At 51.2% G+C, this 17616-nt stretch overlaps 1 protein-coding gene across 5 annotated transcripts; it reads right to left on the bottom strand.

Moving 5' to 3' along the window:
- Positions 1 to 197: 197 nt before the first annotated feature.
- Lat2 (linker for activation of T cells family member 2) lies at positions 198 to 16830 on the bottom strand. Of its 5 annotated transcripts, XR_003711262.1 has the most exons (14): positions 16701 to 16830; positions 11315 to 11437; positions 10602 to 10641; positions 8914 to 8960; positions 8694 to 8754; positions 8498 to 8529; positions 8213 to 8260; positions 8103 to 8133; positions 6950 to 7005; positions 5419 to 5478; positions 4921 to 4992; positions 4348 to 4448; positions 2275 to 2521; positions 198 to 1755 (listed from the first exon to the last, which is right to left on the bottom strand). XR_003711262.1 is itself a non-coding variant. In XM_028765910.1 (13 exons), exons 2-12 carry the CDS (start codon positions 11409 to 11411, stop codon positions 4366 to 4368), a joined length of 627 nt encoding a protein of 208 aa, XP_028621743.1. In that variant the 5' UTR covers positions 11412 to 11437; positions 16701 to 16830; the 3' UTR covers positions 1799 to 2521; positions 4348 to 4365. The 5 variants fall into 5 exon arrangements, 4 of the variants coding, with proteins under 4 accessions (XP_028621743.1, XP_028621744.1, XP_028621745.1 ...); XM_028765910.1 differs by lacking the exon at positions 198 to 1755 and having other exon boundaries at positions 1799 to 2521; XM_028765911.1 differs by lacking the exon at positions 198 to 1755 and having other exon boundaries at positions 1799 to 2521; positions 8213 to 8248.
- Between the last annotated feature and the right edge of the window lie 786 nt (positions 16831 to 17616).

The following is a 17616-nucleotide window of genomic DNA, read 5'->3' as shown; positions in this document are numbered from 1 at the left end:
AGAGAGGCCCGTCTCAGAACAAACTAAAAAGATGTCTTCTGGGTCTTGTACACATGCACAGATAATAAGTAAAATTATAAAAATCTTTTTTAAAGATTTATTTCATGTATGTGGGTACATACATGGATCCATTGGATCCTCATTACAGATGGTTGCGAGCCACCATGTGGTTGCTGGGAATTGAACTCAGGATCTCTGGAAGAGCAGTCTGTGCTCTTAACTGCTGAGCCATCTCTCCAGCCCATAAAAATCTTTAATTAAAAGTTAAAGAAATTAAACCAGGCACAGTAGCACACACCATAACTTTTTACAGTGATTGATTTATTTAATGTGTATGAGTGATTTTTTTATTTTATGTGTGGGTGTTTTGCCTGCATGTGTGCCTGCTCACTGCACACACACAGTGCCTAAGACCAAAAGAGAGCATTGGGTCCCTTGGAATGGGAGTTACAGGTAGTTGTGAGCCTCCATGGAGGTGCTGGGAATTGAACCTGGGTCCTCTGCAAGAGCAGACAGAACTGCTTAGCCATCTCCTCAGTTCTGAGAACCCATAATGCCAAGCACTCAGAGGCTAAGTTCAAAGCTAGCCCCTGCTATGGGGAATCTAGGACAGCCTGGGAAGTGTGAGCGAGACCATCCCATGTGTTGTAGAACAGTTGGGTTCTAGGTGTTCTAATATAATAACTTAGAGCATTCATTTCTCCTCAGAATGAATTTGTGTCCAAGGAAAGGGGATGGCTATACAGTGCACAGCCCATTCCTCTCTGGACCTCAGGGTCATTTCTACTAAGAATCTTAAACCAGGCAGTGGAGGTACACACCTTTAATCCTAGCTCTCAGGAGGCAGAGGCAAGCAGAGCTCTGAGTTTGAGGCCAGCATGGTCTGCAGAGTTGAGTTCCAGGACAGCTAGAGCTGACACAGAGAACTCTCGAAAAACAAGAACAAACACCTTCCTCTCCATTTCCAGAAAGGGTCTTTACCAGAGCCAGCTGTGGAGGCACAGGCCTGTAACCCCAACAGCTGGGGTGCCGAGGCAAAGGGGTGCCATGGGTTCAGTGCCAGCTGCCTGGGTTACAGTGAGACTAACAGATGGTTCAGCTGGTGAAGGCACTTGTCTTCCAAGCCTGCCAACCCGAGCCTCATCCCTGGAGCCCTCATGAGGGCAGAAGAACCAGCTCCACGGAGCTGTCCTCTGACCTCTAGCCATGCTTATGTGTGTGGTCGCATGCGTGTGTGCACACATATACAAATAAAGGTGGGAGGTGGGTAAAATGCTATGTAACCTCTACCTGAGTTTGGATTCCCCAAAAACCCAAGTAACAAGCCAGGCACAGGCATAGATGCCTGTGATCCTAGCGCTGGCAAGTCAGAGCCAGGATCCCTGGGGCTCGCCTGGCCAGCAGGGCTGTCCAATCGGCAGGCTTACAAGCTCAGGGACAGACACTTGTTCAGAAAGTGGGAGAGATGAGATGGCTCAGCAGTTGGGCTTGAACTGTTCTTACAGAGGAGCCTAGTTGGGTTCCTAGCACTCCCATGGGGCAGCCAACAAGGGCCTGCATTTCAAGTGTCCCAGTGTCTCCAGAACTCTGCAGGCACCCACACGTGGAATATACTCAGACACGGTTTTTAAACTGAAGGCCAGGTGTGGTGGCGCTTTTCATCCCCGTATGCAGGAAGCAGACAGATCTTGTTAGGGCCAGCCTGGTTTGTAAAGCAAGTTTCAGGCTAGCCAGACAGGGGCTGCTCATTCCGCCCTATGAACACACACAGGAAGAGGTGTTTAAGCAAAGGCATGTGTCTGCTCTTACACTCACAGGGTTTATTGAGGTTTGGTGAGGGGACAGTTTTATTTCCCTATCACCAACCCGCAAGGTCCCCGCAGGAATGGAGGACCAGAACAAACTGGAGCCCACTAAGAAACCAAGGCGATCTCAGTGACCCCACACCCCACTTATCTGCTAATGTCAGTACGTGTAATGCTCTGAGAGGGACAAGACACGGACAGGATTAAATACTGCTCCAGCAACTTAACCACAGGAAAAGTAACAGTCCCAGAAGTCAACATTCATAAGTGATTTGAGGTCCAAACAAGGAAAGGGGGAAAAAAAAACCCTACAAGGTCAGGTGGTTGATCGCAACACAAGGGCTGAGGCAGGAGGATTGCAAGTTTGAGATCATCAGTCCGAGCAACTTAGATCCTGCAGCCAAAACAAATAAAAAACCCCACAGACACCAACGCTGTGCTTCATTTTAGGTGTGGATTGGGGACACACCTTGCCCCGGGTCCTGGGCTCCCAGTCAGCACAGTCAGTGTCCCCGGCACGGGCCTTGCCCCCAAGAAGTCAGGGCATCACTTGAGGGTTTCGGCTCTGGCGATTCCCAGTGTCTCGCAGGCTGTGTGTCAGGCAGTTCTGGCGCCCCTCCCAGGAGCAGCCACAGCCAGGGTGTGAAACTTGAGCAACCCTGGAGGACATTCTTTATTCAGCAGGCAGGAAACCTTCAACTCACGATCCTCAGCCCCTTCAACAGAGAGGAGAGTTATGAGGGAAAGGCTGGGCTTGGAGAGATGGCTTGGTTGGTGAAATATTTGCTACACAAGTGTGAGGGCCTGAGTTCAGTTTCCAGAGCCCACCTAAAAAGACGGGTGTGGGGCTGGAGAGATGGCTCAGCGGTTTAGAGCACTGACTGCTCTGCCAGAGGTCCTGAGTTCAATTTCCAGCAACCACACGGTGGCTCACAACCATCTGTAATGGGAACCGATGCCCTCGTCTGGTGTAGCTGAGACAGCTACAGTGTACTCACATACATAAAATAAATAAATAAATCTTAAAAAAAAAAAAAGACAGATGTGGTGCACGCCTATAATCTCAACACTCCATAGGTAGAGACAGGAGGATCACTGTGAGTTCAGGGCCAGTGTGGTCTATATATCAAGTCCCAGGCCAGGCAGACTACACAGTGAGAACCTGTCTCAACAAAAGAGAAAGCTTGCCCTTGTCAGGTGTGGCGGCACACACCTGCAATCCCAGCATTCCACAGGGGAAGGCAGGAGGCACCGCAGGGACCCAGACCCAGATTCATTGTCCTTCTCATGTCATTCAAGAACTCCAGTGCTGGCTCTGGCTAGCTGGCCATCAACCTCTTCCATGCTCTGCCACCTCCCAGCTGCTCTTCTGGGATGCTCTTCCCGGAAGTCCCAGAAGAAGAGAGAGCCTTTGTCTTCTTTAAATTTCAAAGCCCTGTCACTTCTATCCCAAGTCACAACCCTTTCCCCCTGTCTGTTTATCACCAGGGAACATATTATAGTTTTGGTTTGGGGAATTTCTTGAAACAGAGTCTGTCTGGCCTAGAACCCAATAGATCTGCCTGCCTCTGCCTCCCAAGTGCTGGGATTAAAGGTGTGTGCCACCGTGTCTGGTATATTGAAATTTCTCATGTGTTTTATTATTTATCTGATTCCTTTGTTTTCATTTCTTCCTGCCTTTCCTTCCTTCCATCTGTTCCCTCTAGTGCGTACATGCTCGTGCTCATGTGTGTACGCGTGTGTGTGTGTGTGTGTACATGGGTGGATGTGTGTGTGTTATGTGCACCCATGTGTGCGGGTGTATGTCCACGTGCAGGTCAGAAGTCAACCTTGAATATCTTCTTCTATCATTGGGCCCTGGAGCTCACTGTTCCTGTCAGGCTGGCTCAGCAGTGAGTCCTGAGACCCACCTCCCCGGCACCAGGTTACAGATGTGTGCCAGGGATCTGAATTCATCTGGGCTTACCCCGAGGGACCTCTCAAGCTCTGCTTCTATCATTTCCGAACAGATCTCTGGCTTCAAACTCATGTAGCCCAGGCTGTTTCGGAACTCCTGATCCTCCTGCCTCCACCTCCTAAGTGCCTAGAAGCTCAGTGCTGAGACTGCTTCCAGGCACTTTAGGAGGCAGAGTCACGTGTCACCGCACCTGGCTCCTTCATTTTATGTTTTAAATTTTGTGTTGTGTTTTCAGTGCTGAAGATGGAACCCAGGACTTAGTGCATACCTGCCATCACTACTGCTGAACCATGCCTCCATCCCCTGTTGGTAGATTGTAAGACAAGTGCTGAGACCTCTCTGCTAGACGCCTCCAGCACCCTGCACCACGTGTATGCTTCTACCTGTCACCGGGATGGGCTTACCTCTTCCGAAGTGGACCAGGTGAACTTCAGTAAGCCTCTCCTTTCTGGTTCTAATAGACTGATAAGCACCCACGGGGCTAGCCCTCACTCCGTCCATCAGTCCACTGTGGCTCCTCCCTTGAGCACAGGGCTCGCTCCCCCTCCCCCCCTTACTCTGAGCAGCTAGAGGGTAACACTGTACCTTCCTTCAGATTCTCGCCTAGATTTTCTCGGCTGCAGCCACATCCCCATTCACGTAATCTGGCTCCTCGTCTGGGCTTCCTGATAGGGACCTTTGTGCACCTGTGGATCAGGACAGGTAGTTGTTGGGACCGCTCCCAGGTGTACATCAATGCCGGTCCCCAGCCAGGATTTCTCAGGATTCCAGACCCCACAAATGACACAGAGCAAGTGTCATACTGTGTAGGATTCTTGGTGTCTGCGGATTGCTGTTTTTTGTTGTTTGTTTTTTGGGGTTTTTTTTTTTGAGGGGGAGGGGGGTTATTGTTGGGTTTTTTTCCCCAGAAATCTTCCTGCTCTAAGACAGGGTGACCAAGCTCTGCAGATCAAGCTGCTGGCCAGGGGCGTTCTGGCAGAGAGCAAGACTTCTGCAGCCTGGGCTACAATGAAGGCTGTGAAGTGAGGCAGACCAGAAGCAGGGAACCCCGCCCAGACCAACCGACCCTCCTGGACCAGCCAGTTGCCTGCTTCCATCAACATGCCCCACGCGCTTGTCCCCAGCACTCCTCGTGGCCTCTGCCCTTGGGAGACATACCCATAATCCTCTTGGACTCTCGCCACTGATGGATGGATACTGAGTTCTGGTAATCCTCAGATTCCTCGACACCTGAGGGAGGTTACAGGAACATTCTGAGGAAGGGGCCAGCACTCTTCCCCTGAGGATGACCACTGTCAAGGAGGACAATCCCCTGGACAGCTCCTTCCCCTGTGAGGGGTCTCCTGTCAGGACTGGGTGAACTTGACCAAAAAGCACAAGAGACTTAGAATCTTGAGGACCTCACTTCTTTTTTTGTGTTTTGTTTTTGTTTTTGTTTTTTTGAGACAGGGTTTCTCTGTGTAGCCCTGGCTGTCCTGGAACTCACTCTGTAGACCAGGCTGGCCTTGAACTCAGAAATTTGCCTGCCTCTGCCTCCCAAGTGCTGGGATTAAAGGCGTGCGCCACCACTGCAGGACCTCACTTCTTATTCATTAGGGTGGGTCTAGCTCAGGGTGCCACCCCCTGCCCCACCTTTCGTGGGAGGGACAGCTTTACCTGACTCGGGGGTGCTGGGCTTGCAGATGAGCACATTCTCGTATGAGTTGGAATCATCCTCTGTGAATGAATACAGTGTGACAGAATAAGGAGCTGGCAGGAGACCTGCAGGTGGACCTTGTCTGCAAGCCCCCCGATGTCCCTTCCTCTGTAGGGCTTTCCTCCTGGGCCTCAAGGGGCTTCAGTATTCTCTTAGACCAGTTTAAAAAAAACATTTATCCATTTTATGTATATGAGTTTTATCTACATGTATATCTGCACACCGCACATGAAAGGATGGTATTGGATCCTATTATAGACAGCTGTGAGTTGCCATGTGGTGACTGGGAATTGAACTCATGACCTACGGAAGAGCAGTTGGTGCTCTTAACTGCTGAGCCATCTCTTCAGTCCCTTAGACCAGTTTGTTGTTGTTGCTGTTGTCGTTTTGTGTGTATGCTGACTGCAGGTGCGTGTGAGTGTGGGTGTGGGCGTGGATGTGGGTGTACAGGTTGAGACCAGAGGACAACATTGGGTGTTTTACCTCAGAGGCTATCTTGTTTGTTTGTTGTTGGGTTGTTTTGTTTGTTTTTCAAGACAGGGTTTCTCGGGGTAGCAACCCTAACGTTCCTGAAACTCGATTTGTAGACCAGGCTGGCCTCGAACTCACAGAGATCTGCCTGCCTCTGCCTCCCAGCAGGAGACCCGTTCTTATGAAACAAGAACAAAGGTCAGGTAAAGGCCCCTCATGGTGGAGGGGAGCACTGACCCCCACAAGTTGTCCTGAGGCTGCCACGTCGTGTGTGCCACACCCACAGAGTAAGTAAATATTTCTTTTTTCTTTTCTTTCTTTCTTTCTTTCTTTTTTTTTTCTTTTCTTTTTTTTTTTTTTTGGTTTTTCGAGACAGGGTCTCTCTGTGTAGCCCTGGCTGTCCTGGAACTCACTCTGTAGACCAGGCTGGCCTCGAACTCAGAAATCCGCCTGCCTCTGCCTCCCAAGTGCTGGGATTAAAGCCGTGCACCACCACCGCCAGGCAGTAAATATGTCTTAAAAGATGTTAAAAAAATAAATTAAGAGGGGAAGAGAGGGGGGTCCATCCAGATCCATCTACCATCTGCCATGAAAATAAACCCTTTTGGAACCATGGGAAAAAAAAAGAGGGAGGAGAAAGTGGACCCCTTCGAATGCGACCACTCCAGAGCCAGCTGAGGACCCAGGCGGAAGGCCCTGCTACTCTCGGCAGGCTCTGTCCCCTCCCTACACTCTGCTCTCCTCCGTAAACCGGAAGTGCTCCTGACCAAAGCCCCAGCTTATCTGTCACCAGGTGCCCATCTCTTCAGATGCTCCCACCCACAGCCCCGCCTCTGCTTCCTGTCCGGTCCCTCCACTCTGTCCCCATCCTCCGTGCCGCTGACTTCCGCCCCACCCACCTCGGCCTGTAGCAGGACTCCCTCCATATCTCAGCCGCTCTGCAGACCCATCTACAGGAGCGGCTGCCTCCTCTTCCACACCCTCCCCAGCCCGCCCGTCCCCGTCCGTCCTCCACCTTACCTTCTGGGGGCTTCTGGAAACGTCCCCAGTTGTAGTAGTCCGTGGAGATGGGATCTCTGGGGGGAAAAAAACCGGAGTGGAGTGCAGGTTGCTGGACAAATCTGTCAGGAGGGGACCTTCAGAAGAAGCCATGAGGGAGTATCTCCTCCAATCCACTACAGATGCTTCCCAGAGTCCCTGACTATTCTGGGACTAGAGGGCTGTCAGCCTGGGCCACAGTTTTCCCTATTTGTGACATGAGGAGACACTGCTAGGGGTCATTTCTTTTTTTAGGGGGGTGGTAGTTTTAAATCAGATCTTTCTGCCTCTACCTTCCAAGTGCTGGGATGGCAGACCTGTACCTCTACATACACCTCTCTCTCTAAACCTCTCTCTCTATATATAAATCTCTCCCTATCGTTCTCCATGTATGTATGTGCGTATGTATGTATGTATCATCTATATCTCTCTCCTTTTTCTCTTTATAAATTTACATTTTCTTATTCATTGTGTGCATGTATGTGCATGTTCACACATGCGCAAGGATGCCATAGCATGAGTGGATGTCAGAGGACAGCTCTTGGGAGTCGGTATCTCCATCAACCCTGTGAGTCCCCAGAGATGTCAGACTTTATGAGATGGGCTAGCGCTCTACCACTGTCTACATTATAGAAACAGTATCTCTGTATCTCAGGCTGACCTCAGACTCACTATCCAGACCAGGGTGACCTCGAACTCCTGATCTCCTCCCCAAGTGCTGGGATTCCTGGCATAAGCCTCCACACCAGGTTTGTACAGGGGTGGCAATGAACCCCAGGACTGTATACACGCTAGGCAGGCACTCTGAACCACAGCCCCAGCCTGTTTCTGGAGGGAGGGAGCCACATCTTGATATGTAGCCCACACTGGCTGTGATCCCTCTGCCTCAGCCTCCTGAGTGCTGAAATGACAGTAAGTGTCATCATGTCTGCTTTGTGACCTGCCGGTCACCAGATGACCATGATGGGTGCCCCCCCACAACCAGATACTCAGTTTTTCCATCAGAGCCACACAAGGCCAGGGTCACCAAATTAAAAAGGCTACCCAGAGGCGGTCTTCACTGAATGCCTCATAAAGAAGCTTGGGAGAGAGACTGGGAAATGGGGAAGGGTAGGCTCGGTCAAGGGCTACTCACACATAGGCAGCATCAAGCTCGTCTTTGCTTCCTGGAAGAGGCCAGAGAGAAGACTTAAGACAAGCTAAGCTCCTGGCTGTGGCCCATTCCCTCCCCCCAGAGCTACCCACCTTTGTAGAAGTTCTGGTACCTAGGGGACTCAGGACCTGGAAGAAAGGCTAGGCTAGGCTAGGTTGTCTTCCCTCCAGGTCCTGCCCCAACCCAACCCAGGTTCTGCAGCTCAAGCAAGGGCCTAGGGGCTTTGGATGGCCATACCTCTGCACACGTTCTGCCTTATCTATTAAAGCCAATTCCATCACCCCCCGGCCTCAGCTCCCCCTGGAAGGCCTTCCGGAGCCAGTACTTGTTCCGTTATCCCAGCTGCACTCAGTTCATTCCTGTCTGCTATCACTTACCCTCAAGGTAGGAGAAGAGTAGCTTGTTCTTCCTGCAAGAATGGAGCATGGACACTGAGATGGTACCTCAGGGAGGGGAAAGCCTCAACAGGCCAGCCCTGAGACTCTGCAGCTTGGGGACAGAGTGAGGTCTAGCCCTGGCTGCCAGGTGGGGTTCTCCAGGTCTGGGCCCATACACTACAGAATGCCTTCCTACCTTTCAAATGACTTGTCTGAAGCTGTGTCCATCAGGGGTCCTGGCCTCACCTGCCTGGCCACTTTGGAGGGAAGCAGGGACAGAGTATTGGCTAGGCACTCACCCAGCAGAGCCAGGCTTCCTGGTGTATCAGACTGGCCTCAGGGCAAAGGACACAGAAGGGACCTTGATATGGGAAGTCCCAGCCCGAAACCAAACCCAGGATGCTTCAAGAACTCACGGGAGTACGTCTGCTGAACCACAGCTAAGCCCTGTTCATTTTCTTGACTGCGAATACACAAGGGTGTGCTGAGCCAGACTCTGACATTCCTCAGGTAAGGATACAGAGAGAGGATGGGGGGACAGTGGTGGGTGGAGGGGGGGGGCCCGGCAGGTGAGGGGGCAGACAGGGACAAGGAACACAGAGAAGATGGAAGAGCTGAGCCCGGTGTCTGTCTGCACATTCCTGGGTTCCCAGCACTCATGGCAAGAATATCAGTGTGAGTTTGAGGCCAGCCTGGGCTACAAAGTAGGTTCTATGCTAGCTAATGCTAAGGACTAAGTAAGACCCTATCTCAAAATAAAAAAATTAAAAAACAAACAAGCAAGCTTTAGCCATGGCTTGGGGTGGTCAGAGATGGAAGATTTTGTTTTCAGACCTCACTGTGGTTTTTCAGTTGCAAAAGGAAATGAGGAAGGGTGTGTGTGGGGGGGTGATGGGGGTGACAGGGCCTATTTGGGTGTGCATGTGGGGGCTGCACTGAGAATGTGGAACCTGTACATGCATTTAGTAGAGAGGTGTAGAGAATGGTCAGCTGGCTTCCTTCCTCCCTCCCTCCTCCCTCCCTCCTTTCTCTCTTTTCTTTCTTTTCTTTTTTCCTGTTTTTTGACATATGGCCTTACTTTGTAGACCTGGCTGTCCTGGACCTTACTATGTAGACTAGGCTAGCTTGAACACAGAAATCCACATGCTTCTGCCTCCTGAGTGCTGAGATTAAAAGAATATGCCACCATGCCTGCCCCTTGCCTTTCCTTTTATGTTGGGCATTGAACTCACGACCCTGAGCAAGCACTACACACACCACTGAGCCACGCCCCCAGCCCCTCACTGGGGGATTCTAGGCACATGCTCTACGACTGAGTCATAGCCCCCCTCCCACTTTAAAATTATTTATTTTTAACGTGTATGGGTATTTTGCCCATGTACATGTTTGTCTACCACATGTATGTATGCCTGGTGCCTGAGGCAGTCAGAAGAGGCATTGGATCTCTGGATCTCTTAGAAGCTGAATTAAAGATTGTCATGGGTGCTGGAACTCAAATCCAGATTCTTTGGAAAAGCAGCCAGTGCTTTCAACCCCCGAGCCATCTCTCCAGCTCTGGTTTTTAATTTTTAAAAAAGTTTATTTGTATTTATTATTTACACTGTGTCATGGTACACTAGGCACATGGAGGCCAGAGAAAAATTTTTGCCAGTCTGATTACCATCTGTGGCTCCCAGGGGAATCAAACTCAGGTTATCAGACTTTGGTGCCAGTCACTCTTACTGGCCGAGCTATCTGGCAGCCTCCTATGTTTTAAGTTGTGAGGCAAGTTCTGATTGAATTGCCAGGCTGGCCTTGAACTCCCTCTGCAGCCCAGGCAGGTTCTGGAATATCTGTGGGAATGAGAGGTTCGCAGCCTCTCCTAAGTGTTTTTTTAGATTCTGCCTTCGCTCCGCCTGGAGTGCAGGTGTCTGTCCTCGCTACGGCTGCCCTGTGGTGCCACATTCCCTCAGATAGCTCCCGAACTCTTTCTTTCCCTCCACTGCATGCTAGGGATCCATTTAGAGCCTGCCATGGAGCAGGCATGAGTGAGGGCCAGGACTGGGTTTCCTGAGGGCTTCCCCCGCCCCAGGGTGCTCAACTATGGCAAGCTGGGGCAACTCACTGGTTCCTCTGCTCGTAGATTTTCTCATTTCTCTTCACCCCTGCAAGAACAGAAATGGCATAGCTAGTGTCCCTGAACTCAGGAGGTGTAGAGTGGGAGGGCTGAAGTCTGGGGCCCCCCTCTTTGTAACTCCACCAGGCCCTTGGCAAGTCCCTTCCAGCTGCCTGTCATTGAGGGGGTTCTTGTCAGCTGGGTGTGGTAGCACAGGCTTATGATCCCAGCGCTCAGGAAGCTGAGGCTAGAGGGCAGGAACATTTGAGGCTAGCCTGGGCTACAGTGTGAGATAGTCTGAAAGAGAAAGAATTACAAGGATGAAAAGAAAGAAGGAAGGAAGGAGGGAGAGAACGGAAAAAGGGTGCGGAGGGAGGGAGGGAGCGAGAGGACTGGATAAGGAGGCAGGAAGGAGGGAGGGAAAGGAAGGAAGGAAAGAAAGGAACTTAATCCCTTCTTGTTGGACGAGGATAACTTGAAATAGAGGGTGCCACAGGTAGCCCAGCTTCCCTCTCTCATCCTGGCCTGAGTGACCCCATGATCCAGCAGACCCAGCGTCTACCCACACCCACTGTCCTCAGGGCCATCTAGGGGCCACCAGCTGGTCCTTGGGTGCTCATCCTCCTAACCTGCCTATCACAGCCAGGTCCAGCCGCAGAGGCCTCTGGGACACACTCTTCACGGCCGGCCCTCCCATCATTTCCTGCCTGTGTGACACCTACCTGGGCGGGAGCAGTGGACACACAGCCAGGCTGTGGCCCCCAACAGCAGCAGCAATAGTCCCGACACCGGCCACAGCAGCTCTAGCTCGGCACTCATGTTGGCTTGGGGAGGGGTCTGTAAAACTGCATTGGAGATCTGTGAGTCAGTGGCTCCCTGGTGCCACCCCACCTGATGTGATCTGGTTTTGATCTCTCTGGTCCACGGCTCCGGCAACATTGATGGAATGGCCTTCCCTACTCCTGAATTGAACCAACCATGTCTCCCGTGTGACCCTAACCAGCACACCATCTACCAGACCAGTGTACTACATACACTAGTACTCTGAGAGCACTAGATAACACCAAGAAATTGTGTGGAATCCAAAGCACCCATTCCCAATCCATCTGGCCCTGAGAGACAGGCTCCTTAGTTCACAGGTGGAGAAACTGAGGCTGAGAAGTGCCCACAGCTGCTCTGTGGAAAGGGAGAGTTCAACATTCAGTCGTTTCCCCCCACCCCCAAGCATAGGGGCTTACACCTGCAATCCCAGCAACTGTGCAGGCTGCCACTATTTCCAGGCCAGCCTGAAACAACATAGTGAGTTTCAGGCTAGCCTGGGCTAAAGACTGAGACCCTGTGTCAAAAAACTGGAGAGACAGTTCAGCAGTTAAGAGTGCTTGGTGTTCTTCCAGAGGACCCCCGTTAGGCAGCTCAAAGCTCATGACCATGTGTACACACACACACACACACACACATTCACATTCTTCTACCCTACTCATACTGTTGCTGTATCATTCTGATGAACTCATCTTCAGTGGTGCTCCACTCTGTCCTCAGGAAGTGCTCCATTCTGCTCCCAGGAAGACCTAAATATTTTCTTTTCTCCAGCACCCAAGAACCCAGGTGGTGACACATGCCTTAATTTCCCACACTCAGGAGGCAGAGACAGGTGGTGCTCTGAGTTCAAGGCCAGGCTGGTCTACAGAGTAAGTTTCAGGACAGCCAGGGCTATACAGAGAAACCCTGTCTCAAACAAACAAACAAACAAAAATATAACAACAAAAGAACCAAGATTCTGCCTGTGGAGAGCTGGAAGTTGTGGTCAGTGAGGATTCTTCTCAGAGGATACAACCCTGAGAGGTATACACCAGGGACATGTCCCCAGCTGTAGGACAGGACTCGAGGAACTTCAGAGCGAGGCTGGTCTTTGGGAGATAAAGAGGTGGACCCGTGGAGAGGGACCATGTCCAAGGCAGCAGTTGTCCTAGCCTTAGGGAAGCCCCACAGTCTGGTGAATGAGTGGAGGTACAGCTCTCTCTAATGGGCTTATAAAACCGACTATTGCAGCTACAAGAAGACTCGACGCCCTAGCATGGGCAAGGGAAACAGATGAGGAAAACAGTCTGTGCAATAAGGCACATTTGGAATGTGAATGACTAAATGGCTACTCTGTCTACACTTGGTCCTGCCTCAAGCTAGAGAAGTTGTGGCTAAGCTGTAGAGCCTTGCCTAGAATCCCCCAGTGAGGGGCTGGGGGCGTGGCTCAGTGGTAGAGCCCCTGCCTAGAATCCCTCAGTGAGGGGCTGGGGGCATGGCTCAGTGGTAGAGCCCCTGCCTAGAATCCCTCAGTGAGGGGCTGGGGGTGTGGCTCAGTGGTAGAGCCCCTGCCTAGAATCCCACAGGGAGGGGCTGGGGGCGTGGCCTTTACTTAGGACATTGACTGTCTATCAAAGAAACTCATAAACTGAGCACATGGCACGTTCCTGTAACACCAGCACAGAGATCCTCAACTTATGGATCGCGACCCCTCTGGAGGTCAACAGGGGTCTGATGTCCTGCATGTCAGATATTTGTGACAATTCATAACAGTAGCAAAATTACAGTTATGAAGTAGAGACGGAAATAACGTTGTGGTATGAGGAACTGTAGTAAAGGGTCACAGCGTTAGGAAGGCTGAGAACCACTGCTCTAGGACTTCAAGGAACAGAGCCAGGAGGGCTGGGAGACCAAGGCTAGTTCTGGCTACAAAGCACAACCCCATCTATGTCTGTCTGTTTGTCTGTCTATCTATCTATCTATCTATCTATCTATCTATCTATCTATCTATCTATCATCTGTCTATCTATCTATCTATCTATCTATCTATCTATCTATCATCTGTCTATCTATCTATTCTTTAAGGGAGAGAAGGATGGAGAGGAGGAAGGGGAAATGTGAGCGAGTGATTGAGATGGCGGGAAAAGGAGGAGAATCAGTTCACGCTGTCTCGCTCCTGTGCACCTGCAATCCCAGCTCGTGTGAGGCAGAGGCAGATCAGGAGTTCGAGACCCTCTGTCTCGATGGGGAACAAGAGCAGGAGGAGACTTGGGCATAACACATGTAGGAACAGGCTACATATAACTCAGTTCTTGCCCGCCTCATCCCACGTATGACTGCAGGAGCCGGCCTGCTGAGTTCTAGTTCCTCTCTACTGGCACCCCACGCCTTTGGAAGGAGGACCATTCTCCATCCAAGCAGCCTGGGCTACCAGAGTCCACTTGCTACTAGGCCAGTTGTCTGGGGATAAGCAGGACTCCAGAAGCCCTCAGACCCGGGACGGAGCTGGTCAGGGCATCTAAACCCTCTAACTGGCCACGCAGGGGAGTTTGTCTTGAGGCCTGTCATGGAGAACATGAATGTAGCGTGGAGTCAGCCGTGTGGGTTGCTTCCATGACTCTTACTGTAGTCACGGTTCTTAGTCATGTGACATGGGAAGGGACTGTCAGCAGCCTGCAGCAAAGACTGAGGGGATATATTATCCTGCCTCAAAACATAGAGAGGCCTGGGGGCATACTAGGACGTTTGCTTAGAATCTCCCAGATGGACTAGGGTGTGGCTTAGTGGTAGAGCAACTGCCTAGCGTCTATCAATATTTGGCTGTGGACGTGACTCAAAAGTAGAATACCTGCCTGCCTAGAACCACTCAGTGAGGGATATTCCCATGTTTACCTAGCAAGGGTGAGGCATGGATTCCATTCTCAGCCTGAGGAGAGGGGAAGCTGGGGAAGGGGATGCTGGAGAGATGACTCAGAAGTCAAAAGCAGGCACTGCTCTCCCAGAGGACCTAGGTTTGATTCTCAACACTCATAACTATCTATAACGGCAGTTCCAGGGGACCCAACCCTCTCCCAGTCTTTGTGCACCAGGCATGAATGTGGTACACGGACGTACATGTAAGCAAAACACTCATACACATGCATTGTGCATTTGAGACAGGGTTTCTCTGTGTACCCCCCTGGTGGGTCTGAAACTCACTCTGTAGACCAGGCTGGCCTGGAATTCACAGAGACTGGCCAGTGTCAGCCTCGCAGATGCTGGGATTATAGCCCTGTACCATCATGTCCCAACTTACATAAATACTTTAAATTAAAAAAAAAAGTTGCTGGAGGAGAGAGGGAGGGAGACACACACACACACAGAGAGAGAGAGAGAGAGAGAGAGAGAGAGAGAGAGAGAGAGAGAGAGAGAGAGAGAAGACAGAGACAAACAGAAAGACAGAGACAGAGACAAAGAGAGACACAGAGAGAGAGAGAGACAGAGATACCTTCCTCAATGGTAAGATGCCTGTGTTCCTGTAGGTAACCCCTCAGTCACATCCTGTAAGCAAACCTAATGAAACTCATTGGGCCACCACCCTACCCCACCTCCACTGAGAAAAGAACATGAAATCAGAAGGGGATCAGTTGGGGAGAGGGCAGGGACCAGTGGGAATTGGGGAGGACAAGAGAGAGAATCTGGGGGTGGATATGATCAAGATGGCATGTTGTATGGAAATGTCACAAGCCTATTAGTATGCATAATTAATACAAACTAATAAAAAAGCCCGAATTGGGGGGGGGCTGGTGAGATAGCTTGCAGGTAAAAGGCGCTTGCCTCCAAGTCTGATGATCTGAGTTCGATCCCCAAGAGGACCCACATGGCGGTTAAAAGTAACTCTTGCAAGTTATTTTCTGACCTACACTATGTCACACCACACATCCATCCACACACAGGGTAATTTTAAAAAAGAGCAAGTGCGAGTGCATGGGGTGCTTCCTGGACAGGGTCTGGTGCTTGCTTCTCAGTTGGGGATCCCTCTGAGCCCAACTGTTTTCTTCCCAGGGAGCAAATGGAGGTTCAAAGAGACCCATGCTGTGTCACAAAGAAACACTGGAAAAGATGGAAACCCCTCGCAGGCCCTGTGGATTCCCTCCATCCCATCTGATGCTCTCTACCCTGAAGGACAGCAGGCAGGTTGAGGGGAAGAGGCTGGGGCTGCAGGAGGGGCAGCCCAGCAGTCTCAGAAGGCCCCAAGGGGCCAGGCAGGGCTAGCTGTGGGTGTGTGGGGGACCGCCACAGCTCTGTGGCTCTGTGGGTCAAAATAGCTCAAAGGGAAGTGGGCAGTTTTCATATGAACAAGGCTTGCTTCTGAGGGCTGCATCTGAGCTTCTAACCTCAATGGCCCTTAGTGAGTGATTGCTGCAGTGCTCATCCTTCAGAGAACAGAGACCCGAGGGTCTGCTTGGATGAGGCAGGTGACCCATCTCTCACCTGGGATGGTTTTATTCATGGGGTGCTACTCTGAGGCCTGTGGTCTTAGCTGAATAACATTTCTGTGGTTTGATCCCTTGAGGATCAATGGTACTCACAATGGAGTACCCCCTGGCCTTGAACTCCCGATCACCCCCCCCCACACACACACACACTTCAGCATTCTTAATGCCATGATTACAGGAGTGTACAATACCCAGCCTGACCAAATAACTTGGGGCTTCAAATGAGGTAGAGAGAAGGACTCTGAAGAAACCTACTGGAGGCCAGTGGGCCAGGAAGACCGTTCATGTACATATATAAGTATGCCTGTGTAGAGAAGCCTGGCAGGCCCTGTTCCTGGCCAACCTGGGCCACCCGTTCAGAGCCAGAACCAAGAAGCCCACCAGTCTTACAAGGGTTATCCATCAGAAGGTACAAGCTGGCTCAGGCCTGGGTGGACTTCTGAGGATAGCAACTTCCTCCTGGCTGGGACAGGGGCTGGGCACAGTTCCCCAAAGCAGCCCAGGTCCTTCCACAGACCTGTGGTGTTAGCCAACCCTCCACAGATGGGAGAACTTCACATCTCTGGCTTTTGGCTGGTCCTCCCTGGTCATTGGTAGTGACAGAACCACCCTAGGGGCTTCTTGGGGTGGGGTCTCAGAGGCTAGGGGGTTTGGGAAGCCAATGATAGATAAGCAGGTACCTGGAGCCCCTGAGACAGGCTTTCCTTGAGGGCCACAGGGCCAGGCCAGGAGGTATCAGGTGTCTTGGCTTCCACTCAGTCCATTGCTAAGGGCCTTGTGGGGGTGTAGCACAAGGAACACCTGCTCAGCTGAGCACCCCTGGGAAACTTACCTGAGAGTGAGGGCTCCTCACCATGGCCACTTCATCCTGTGTCCGCACACCTGCCCAAGCTGACGCCAACACCACAGACTCTGGCAAGCAGCGGGCAAGGCAGTTGGCTTCCTGTCACTACTGAATCATCCCTCTACATCCGCCTCGGCCAGACTACTAGGGTGGTTAATGACAAAGTGGGTGGGGCAGAGGCAGAAAAAGATACAGAGATACCAAGCGAAGGGCTGGGCACCGTGGTGCATGCCGTTAAATGACTGCACTTGGGAAGCAGAAGCAGGCAGATCTCTGAGTCTGAGGCCAGTCTGGTCTAGATAGTCAGTTCCAGCCAGGACAACTACACAGTGAGACCCTGTCTCTAAATAAATAAATAAATAAATAAATAAATAAATAAATAAATAAATATTCACTGGGTAATGGCACTTTCCACCGAGCTGGACAACTTGAGTGCTATCACCAGGAACCACGAGGTAAGAGATAACTGATGGCGGCTAGTTGTCCTCTAATGAACAAGATTGTATCGTGTTTGTGTGCACGCACACATGCACAGACACATGTATGCGCGCACACCCGTGGGGGTGGAGAGGCGATAAAAAAGAAAACAGAAACAGACACAGGAGAAATGGGAAGTGAGAGATAGGCTCAGAAAGACGGAAAGCCCAGCACACACACCCAGCACATGCCCAGCACAGAGCCAGGTCTCGCAGATCATGGAGAAGGGAGGCGTACAGTGAGTGGCAGGGAAGAGAGACAACTCCGGAGTTCACATAGACACACAGTCATGGAGAGGACAGATGGAAAGTTCAGAGGGACATATACAGACTTGCACGCACGTGTACCACAGTCAGACACAAGAGGTAGGGAGACACACAGACGCACTGGTCAGGAGAGGATCAGAAAGAGCCAGATATGTAGACAC

This window comes from Grammomys surdaster, unplaced genomic scaffold, assembly GCF_004785775.1.
Source record: "Grammomys surdaster isolate TR1022 unplaced genomic scaffold, NIH_TR_1.0 166, whole genome shotgun sequence".
Taxonomy (NCBI): domain Eukaryota; kingdom Metazoa; phylum Chordata; class Mammalia; order Rodentia; family Muridae; genus Grammomys; species Grammomys surdaster.
The sequence above is the reverse complement of the archived record's forward strand: the minus strand, read 5'-3'. Positions and strand labels throughout refer to the sequence as shown.

Coding starts and splice junctions, on each gene's coding strand:
- Lat2 (XM_028765910.1), bottom strand. CDS start 11,411: ATGAGTGCCGAGCTAGAGCTGCTGTGGCCGGTGTCGGGACTATTGCTG. Junction 10,642..11,314: donor TGTCCACTGCTCCCGCCCAG/GTAGGTGTCACA, acceptor CTGTTCTTGCAG/GGGTGAAGAGAAATGAGAAA. Junction 8,134..8,212: donor GTACCAGAACTTCTACAAAG/GTGGGTAGCTCT, acceptor GGCCTCTTCCAG/GAAGCAAAGACGAGCTTGAT.